This window comes from Hyalella azteca, unplaced genomic scaffold (assembly GCF_000764305.2).
Source record: "Hyalella azteca isolate HAZT.00-mixed unplaced genomic scaffold, Hazt_2.0.2 contig6395, whole genome shotgun sequence".
NCBI classification, from domain to species: Eukaryota; Metazoa; Arthropoda; class Malacostraca; order Amphipoda; family Hyalellidae; genus Hyalella; species Hyalella azteca.
The window spans coordinates 19,524-29,636 of NW_025936558.1; the positions used below are offsets into that span (position 1 = coordinate 19,524).

Here is a 10,113-nt window from a genome sequence, read left to right on the forward strand (position 1 = left end):
TGCCGGTGTCCAGGGTGAGTTGAGGTTCAGGTTGGCCAGGTTGGCGACAAGTAGATTGAAATAAGCACTTGCCGGCATCCACGGCAAGTCAGGGTTCAGGTTGGCCAGGTTGATGACGGGTAGACATAGGTCGGATTGCCTGTGTTTCCCGAGGCATCGGAAACAAAGACCATTCAGAAGAAGTATCTTTCGTCGATCTTCAAACGGTTTCTTCGCAAAAATCTTGCAGTCTTTCAGGAGATGCATTGCAGAAGGGTGAAGCACACATACATCTCTTCCACCGGGGTCGTAAACTAATATTTTGGGTACAGGTTTGGTTTTTGTTGCGTAGGTCCTTACGTCTCGCACCTTGTGCAGTTCGCGCATTTTTACTTCGCCAAATTCAGGGGGGCAGTAACCACGAGGCACTGCGAACCCAGATGTTGCAATTAGGTTCACTTTCCAGTTTTTCCAAGATTCCAGGTGATCTGGTGACAATGGATTGTCCCAGTCGTTCGAAGGAGGTTGGTCGGTGCTGACTTCTGAGGCTGGGACTGGAAGCATTCATGCCCGAGTAACTAATTAGTTTAATGTCAACGTCTCAGCCAACTTCACCGTCACTTGGATTTAAATCATCAGTTTATTTACAGAAGATGTTCTTCGAATTAATTCATATCATTTTCTAGAACCAAAATTGTTTCCTTCTTGGTAACTAGACTGGCCGCACTTCAGCGGCTAGAGACCCACAAGTCTATACCACAAGAGTAGATCCTACTTCTACAGTCTTACACTGAGGAGTAGCTCCTACTTCTACAGTACTCCATCGAGTAGCTCCTACTTCAACTGTATTATACTGAGGAGTAGCTCTTACTTCTACAATATTCCACTGCTGTAGTTCGGCGGTGTTCTTGTGGTCGTAACTGTTCTCTCGCTACTGTAACCTTAGACGTTGTTAACTTCAGGGCGTCTCAAGTGAGAACACTCGGCCCCAAGAGCCCAGAAATACTGTAAATGGAGCAGTTATTCAATTTATTTATTACTCCAAGCTTGCTCCTAACTCCAAAATCAAAACAATTGCATAAAAGTTGCCGCACGCGTGCATGGTCTAACATTAAAACATGATGTTGTATTAACTGATTTTGAGGAAGTTAAAATTTTTTTTTTTTACTTTTTTACGGTAGACGAGGGACAAGCCTATAACTAAACGCTTTTCCGTTGGCAAGCTGAAGACTTATCGTTCACTGCAATCACCACACAAGGCCATCAGATAGAGCGAGACATTTATAATCAATACATAATTGACCAGCATCCCCTCACCTTCATGCCATTCTGATGGAATGGCACGCCTACATTTTTTATTTAAAACGCATAATTTCCAGTGGCCATACCATCATAAATCGCTCAAGTTTACATAGCTGCCTAAGTACACGTAGCGGCCAAAGTACACGTAGCGGACCAAGAAACGTAGTGGCCCAAGTACACGTAGCGGCAAACCTAACTATGATCGCACAACATGTCACACCTGATACACCATCAAGACACGCATGAGAAAATGCAAGGAATCCTGCCGACACAACAACTTGACTCCACAACCGAGACTCGCAGTCAAGCACCGCGAGCTCCGTGATGGGGCGCACAAGAACAATGCTCTTAACCTTCTACCGTCGTATGTCATTCTCCGGGAATATAACTTCTAACTTAGATTATACATAAACTATTTAGCGTAGCAAATTTAGGACGTTTGTACGCAACAGAGAACATTTTAAAGTTGTACGTGGCGGCACACATCAGTGCAAGATTTTGCTCTCACTAGAACGTATCCTTTGTGTGAAGTAGCCTTGTGACAATATTGCTCCGGTTACTCATGTCAGGCGGTAGAGGGTTAAGAACGCGTTGTTGTCTCCAGACTTCTCACGAGTATAGACTCACTTGAAATGCCCAAGTGAGGATAGAGAAATGCCCATGCCTAGAATCCCCCTCACAAATTTTTTTCAGCTACATTCACCAGCATTAAATATTCTGTCACCTTAGGAACACTCCGCCTAATCAATATGCCACAAAATTAGCGTTTTATCCATGACAGGCGAGGAGTGATTGCCCGCGCTCAGGAAAGCGGTGCTGACACATTATATTTATTAAACCCTATTATTATATACAGTATAACCCTATATCCAAAGTGACGATCGTTTAATTTAAGTAGATTTACCTACACGAGCCGTTGAGAACATCAAGCGCCTAACTTTAAACACGTTTCTTGAAGCGATCTATGTCCTTGTAATCGTTTGCTGGCATTAATGACAGAAGCATAAAACTCCCAATGCATTAATAGTAATCGAGTGATAGCACAATGAGAGAAGAAGATATATAATCGACAATCTTAAATGGCCTAGTGGTGAAGAAATGAAAAGGCTGCAATCAGAGTACGTTTCCTCTTGACTTTTACCGCTTAATTTAACGTTTTTGTTTGCAAAATATCAATTTAAGTAAACCTTTTAATGTTGAACTCTATTTTTAACCATGAGATTACCTGGGTACCATAATAATATCTCATGGCAACAGATCAACATTTGAGTTTTTTTGGCAATAAGTATGTTTTCCAATATAACGGGTACCTATACATATAGAGAAGCTTATACATAAAATTACAACAATTAAGATCTAATATCACTTGAGAGCTTATTTATAACAGAATTATAATTATGTACAAAAGTCCACTGAATTTATGCTGCAGATAACTCCTGGTTGAACACAGATCTGCGCTCCTCAATTCTGGTCCTCCACTGATGGTCGGAGATGTCGGAAATGAGCTTCACCACTCGTGGATGCACTCTACTTCGGCGTCTCATTTGCCTGGGTACGAAATCTAATCCTGCACAGTACCTGCGCAAAGTCAAAACTCGTTTAAAAACTGCCTTGGGGATAGACCGCTAAAAAATGTCTTAATTTCAAAAGAAGTGTAAATATAGAGGTAGTATTGATGCTTGCAAGTGGCACTGTAACCTTGTATTACTCGAACGAACTAGCACATCATGAGAAGATACTAAACACATTATTAGAAGATTATCACTTGAGCAAATTAAGTAGTAGTAGTAGTAGTAGTAGGAGAGAGGTTTCTAGCGCTTCAGATCAGTTTCGTCTATTTCGCGCCGAAGGTGCAATATTCGGTTTGCAGTGTCAGGTTTCGTCGTTGGTTTCAGGCTCGTAGCCTGATCCATCTGGTCTAGGGTGTATGCTTCTCGGTTTCCAAGGCGCAGGTTCAGTCAATATAATTGTTAAAGAAGCCAACCTTACCGTGGGGGTTTAGATTTCATCAAGAAGTTGTAACTAATGTATAGAATAAAATGCTCTCTCAAGTCGTCGAAGGAATTTATTTGTGCATTTTTCTAGATTGGTTTGATTATTTTCCTCATAAGAAGTCAATCAATTATGGGAAATGACTAACCTCTGCAGTAATTCAAGTGTAGCGCAGGCGGAAGGCGGGTACTCGTATTTGAAGACGTAGTAGGCAGCGAAGAGCGTCGCTAGTCCCTCAAGTGGAGATGACACTTCACACACGACTTGCTGGTTGAAGGCGAGCACCGTCTTGCGCGCCTGCACTAGTGACGGACCTAACAGGCAACATTGTGAAATGTTTTATCAAGAATTCAGTAATGAGAAGTGACTATTATCACGAATTAGATATTGTGAACTGAGCTTCATAAAATTTCAGCAAAACCTTTTAACAGCATTTAAAACGTATGTCCTTGCAAGGTTGGACAATCAACTATCGAGTCAAGTCTCTGGTAGTGGTATTACACTGAGAAAAACATCAAAGACATTGTGCGATCACATTCAAATACAGCAAACTCAGACTACCATCAAAGACATTCTATGATCACATTCAAACTCAGCAAACTCAGACAGCACATTGAGACTAACATCAAAGACATTCTGTGATCACATTCAAACACAGCAAACTCAGACAGCACATTGAGACTAACATCAAAGACATTTTTTGATCACATTCAAACACAGCAAACTCAGACAGCACATTGAGACTAACATCAGACATTTTTTGATCACATTCAAACACAGCAAACTCAGACAGCACATTGAGACTAACATCATAGACATTTTGTGATAACATTCAAACCCAACTCACCAAAGACAAACAGCATAGGTCGTGTGGCCTCTGCTAACGGCAGCTCGTGAGGAAGAGTTTGCTCCTACAAAAAAGATTCCATGAGATAAGTGGGAAGAATTGTAGAATTAGCTTGTTACAACAAGGCTTGATAAACAGCACAAGTCATTTTCAGATAGAATCAATCAAAATTATTAATTATTAAGTACAAGAAATGCCTAGAACAGAATTAAAAATAATGTGAAATATGAAATCAACTAACATGGACCAGAGGAAATAGTGCATCCACAGCTTCGTTTAGATGAAGCATTATCAGCGACAGGACACCCAAGTAGGAGCCGCCATGACAGCCTGTGGCGTAGGTTGCTTCCAACATTTCAATGTAGATGGCAGTGCTTCTGGCTCTGTGTTTAGAAGAATCGCTAGTCGTGAAATCAACAAGGCGCTCACTAAACTGAGGTATTTTTTCTTTGAAAGACTGTTCGAGAGGGACCTTAGTTAGTTCTTCAAAGTGGCATAAAATTACAGCACTTGTTTTAAGCATTGGCCATTCAGCCATCACATCTGAAACTGTTTTTGAGTTAATATCGGCTCGCTGAAGCTTGAAAGTTGCTGACATAAACTCTGACAAGTTGGCTCCATCGACGAAACTCCTTTTCAATGAAGCTGCGCGTTCTGACACAGATCCACACTCCTGTTGTTCCGTGATGGTGGGTGAGACAACTTCATGATTTCCTGTGGGTTTTGGAAGCAGACAGGGCGTTTTTCTCTGGTAGTTGTCATTTCTATTGATTAACTGATTGAGGAAAGTTTCAAAGCCTGTCCCAATAATGTTCCCATCAATGTGGTCAGTTATGGCTTTGGGATACATGTAATGAATGCGAGAGGCAATTATTCTTAATTGTTTCTTGCATGGTTTTTTGGTTACTTTATGAACTTGTGCCAAGATATGTCGCACTAATGTTCTGCGCTGTCTACCGACGACTCGATGCTGCGAATAGATGTTATTCTTCAGATCTGCTTCTAATGAATCAAGTTTTAGATCCAAGGTCAATGGCCAGGAGGGGTCACAGTTGGATGCAGGGCAATGAAGTGTAATAGGCACAGCAGGCTCCACTTGAACGAGCTCCACTGTATCCGGCTCAGCTGTAACAAAAGATTGAAAAAAATATTGGGAACAATTTACACCGGAAATATAGAAATCATATTTCAATTTACTCTTACAAAGGTATTCAAAGAAGTTTAACATTGAAAGTGTTATTTTTGAACAAAGAAGTTTCTTATTAAACGAGCTGTTTCTAAGATTGAACATAACATGACATAACCTAATCTTCAAAAACATGGATTAAGATGAAAATACTCACACCATCGCTTCAGAAGCTTTCGTATCTGGACAGGCTTGAGAATGCCAGCCAGATCTTTCTCTACAACAAATTCCCGAGCGTCGTCCAGGTTTTCTGCTCCAGCCTCTTGTATGGCTCGCATGACTGCTTCTAGAACGTCCTCACTGAGGCATAAATGCTTCTGAATCACAAACCTTAGTTCTTCAATTGGGGAAAGCGAGTGAATTTTGCCGCCTGAAAAATTAATAACTTGTGAAAAGGTGTGGTAATTATCTTATGACTTATCTTATTATTATTATCTTATATGATTTATTTGATCATAGATCAGTGCACAATTTTTTATGGTTAGTTAGCACATGATAAAATTTCAGCATTAGGGTAAGCATATTTGCAGTCAATGCCAAAATTTTTTCTTGCAAAACTAATTAGCATCCAATTGAATTGAGCATCATCAGTACCACACAATTTCTGATGGTTAGTAAGCATATGGCCAAATTTCTGCATTGGAGTATTCACAGTCAGTGAATATGCTTACTAGTTTCTTGCGCAACTAGTTAGTATCCATACCTTGCTGCGACCTCTTCGTGACTTGACTGGAGCCTGTCTCTTATACACATCTAGATGTGTATAAGAGACAGACCTAATCTTCAAAAACATGGATTAAGATGAAAATACTCACACCATCGCTTCAGAAGCTTTCGTATCTGGACAGGCTTGAGAATGCCAGCCAGATCTTTCTCTACAACAAATTCCCGAGCGTCGTCCAGGTTTTCTGCTCCAGCCTCTTGTATGGCTCGCATGACTGCTTCTAGAACGTCCTCACTGAGGCATAAATGCTTCTGAATCACAAACCTTAGTTCTTCAATTGGGGAAAGCGAGTGAATTTTGCCGCCTGAAAAATTAATAACTTGTGAAAAGGTGTGGTAATTATCTTATGACTTATCTTATTATTATTATCTTATATGATTTATTTGATCATAGATCAGTGCACAATTTTTTATGGTTAGTTAGCACATGATAAAATTTCAGCATTAGGGTAAGCATATTTGCAGTCAATGCCAAAATTTTTTCTTGCAAAACTAATTAGCATCCAATTGAATTGAGCATCATCAGTACCACACAATTTCTGATGATTAGTAAGTATATTGCCAAATTTCTGCATTAGAGTATTCACAGTCAGTGAATATGCTTACTAGTTTCTTGCGCAACTAATTAGCATCCACACCTTGCTGCGACCTTTTCGTGACTTGACTGGAGCTGGATGATGCAGAAAAGTGGTCACCGCCACCAGCCGCTGCTGTAGTTCCACCAGCAGATGACAACTCACTGCTGCTGCTCTGCTCACCCCAACACACATCACCTCAATGCATTTGTACACTAGCAATTTATAAATAAATGTTTGGTCCTGCACTATTTATTGAGCACTATGCACACCTGAACTATTTTAAATTGCCGAAAAAAATATAAGCAATTAAAAGTTAAAGAAATGCATGAGTAAAACAATTGATACCATGCAGTTTAGTGGTTTCCTTGTAATTAGATAAATTCAGCAAAATAATGATGAACTGGAGAATGGAATGAAACTGCATGCAACTCAATCTAATAACAATTTGAATAATTTCTGAGCTGGAAGTATAATTCATAATCTCTTTCTGCCTGCATGAAAATGTTGAATCTATGTTGCTCTGTGTTGCTCATGCTTTTAAATTTAAAGTATCTTTTTGCAGTCTCATTCAGCCTCCACCTGCCATCCAAATACCTTCTGCACTCACTCTCAGCCTCTATATGTTCACCACATAATTTTTTGCACTCTTTCTCAACATCCACCTGCCATCAAAATATATTTTTGCACTCAATTTCAGCCTCCAAATGCTATCCAAATATGCATTTCCACTCAATACCAGTCACATATTTTTTGCATCCTAAAAACACAATCATTGCAATATACTTCTTACCAGTTCTTGCCAAGTTGATCTCTCAGCTCCTAATTTAGAATCACCATCATAACCAGACGTTCTCTCATATGCCTCACATTACACAATCAGAGCACAAAAATTTCCACCATAACCTCATCACACATAAAACACTAATTAAAATTTATTACATATACCATTCAAACCCAGTGCTCCTGCCATCACAAAACTGTAGGTCAATGCAACTTCTACCATCATCCATCACCACTCCCTACCTAGTTGCCACTACCAGGATGGGCTATTAAAAAAAGCAACAACAACCATCCATCCATTCATTATGTAGAATTGCTTTCAATACCTGTAGTAGATAGGTGGACTGACTAATACTTTAAATACACATAAGCATACTCACCACCACAGTCTCATCTGATAATGGTTCCTCTTTTACTAATATAACCTTTATGTCATCCACTAACTCCTCCTTGATGTTATCACTTGCAATTTCAATGATTGAAGGTGTAGCACCAGCATTCATAACTGCACAATAAAAATTTTTAAATATGAAGTAGGTATGAAATTTATTGACAAGAACACATTCTTCAACTAGAAGGCATGTAGTGCTAAAAATGCTTCTCAGCCATAAATACTTTCAATATAAGGGAAGGAATTTTGCTATCTCCTTTGTGTGGATACATGGTTTGAATGTAGCAACATACCTATTTTACCATTTTACCCTTTATCAAGCAGATAACAACATATGTAGAAATTCAAGTTTGACAGATTACTATGAAAAAATAATGGGCAATAAATTAACAAATATAGGCACTATTGCATGTAAATTTTATATGATGTACAGTTGAAAACAAAATTACTGTATGTAGGAAAACTATCAAACTGTAAAACAAAATAGGTATGATTCATATTCCATTTGTCAATGTTAATTGCAGAGATGTTGCTTTTAATTTGATGTTAAAAGTGAATCAATTTTGATGTCTGAGCCACTTCTCTTCAAATGCTCATAATTTATTCGTTCCTCATGGTAGGAAGTGATGCCAAGTGAATCAAGATCAGATGATTGGAAGAGGCAGGGTCATGTTACTCTGGTACAGCTCTCTTGTGTAGTTTCTTCCTAGTGGATCTGAGTCAGGGGTGATGTGGCAAAGTTTTTCTTTTCCTCCAATGATGCCTTTAATTTGATTATCTATAGTGGTTGTTAATGTTTCAAATACTGCAGTTATTTGACTGCTAGATTCAGGTAATCTGTCAGTATGAACCAGGGCTGTTACGGTATTGCTGCACTTACTTTATACTTGTATTATATTTGACTAATTTGGTTACCAAGGCATCAAGATCTCTCACAACAATGAACTGTCAAAAACAACACACAGAAAGTGGTTAATCCGTTCATGTAGAAGTTCCAAGTTACCATATATGGTACCCTACCTAATTCATAAAACCTAAAATTACAGATTAAGCCTTAAGAAAATGCTATGCCCACCTTCAGAACTTGCTCTACCAGCAACAAGACACCCTTGAGAAGAGCTCGGCTCAGCAATACAGTCTTTCTCTTCAGCAGAGTCAAGTAGTGGTTGCAGGACAACAAGGCACTCAAATGTACTACTTGACATGATTGAAGGTTATGGTAAAAGATTGTTCACGTTTATTAAGATCTTTAGGGTTTAGGTTATGCAAGTAAGTAAACTGGATACTGCAAAATACAAAAACAAAATGAAGTCAAAGTAAGGATTTGCATTTATTGGGCAATCTTCACTAATAGTACATCCACTAAGTGAATAATTACACAGCTTAATCCTAAGTCTTTTATCTTCTGATTTGAAATTTTGCAACACAAACTAATGTCAGGTGATGGGTTAATCATAAAAGAATAAGATAAAGATCATAGAAAATATGGGGCATAAAAAAAATCATCTATTTGTAGTACTATATAAAACAAATGAACTTGTGTACTTCTCAGAATTTTTGGCAATGATTTGAATCTAGCTGAAAACAAAGAAGAAAATTCAATAGAATATATGTACTGTCAAATGGGGTAATAAGGGACGGGCGGGGTAAATCGGGACAGTCATACCACATTTCGTAGAAATGTTGTAGCTGCTAAACTAAATAAAATATTGCAAAACTAAAGTTAGTGGCATAAAGTTTAACATTTTTACTATCTCTGAAGCATAAAGAAAGTTAAGAAATCTTACATTTACTAACTCTAAAAAATTCATGAAAAAAGTGTGACAAGTGAGATTTTGGTAAATTACCTCTGCTAAGGTCTGTAGAAAAAAAAATTTATTTGCCATATTAAAAAATTGTACTTATATACATAAGTTGCACACAGGTGTTGGCTTGAAAACTTGATTTACAAAATTGGCACATCTCCTTCCTAAAAAAATGGCAGCTATTTCCGCAAGATAGGGTACCGTCAACCGGGGCTACTTGGGACAGGCCTCCGACACGTCGTAAAACTGTTGTAGTAGCGAAACTAATTGGAATATTGCAAAACTAAAAATAGTGGCGTAAACGTCAACATTTTTTTTCCTATCTATGTAGTATAAAGGAAGTTGAAAAATACTACATTTACTTGCTTTGAAAAATTCCTGAAAAAAATGGTGAAAAACTATATTTTGTAAAGTTACAACTGCTAAGGTATGTAGCAAAAAAAAATATTAGCCGTATTAAAAAATTTTACTTACATAAAAGTTGCACCCAGGTGTCGGCTTGAAAACGTAATTGACAGAATTTGACTATC

At 38.4% G+C, this 10,113-nt stretch overlaps 1 protein-coding gene across 1 annotated transcript; it reads right to left on the minus strand.

Moving 5' to 3' along the window:
• Positions 1-1,476: 1,476 nt before the first annotated feature.
• Positions 1,477-9,102, minus strand: LOC108674971. Its single transcript, XM_018162962.2, has 8 exons — positions 8,854-9,102; positions 7,768-7,892; positions 6,668-6,779; positions 6,122-6,334; positions 4,362-5,245; positions 4,121-4,184; positions 3,422-3,587; positions 1,477-2,859 (listed from the first exon to the last, which is right to left on the minus strand). Exons 1-8 carry the CDS (start codon positions 8,981-8,983, stop codon positions 2,700-2,702), a joined length of 1,854 nt encoding a protein of 617 aa, XP_018018451.1. The 5' UTR covers positions 8,984-9,102; the 3' UTR covers positions 1,477-2,699.
• Between the last annotated feature and the right edge of the window lie 1,011 nt (positions 9,103-10,113).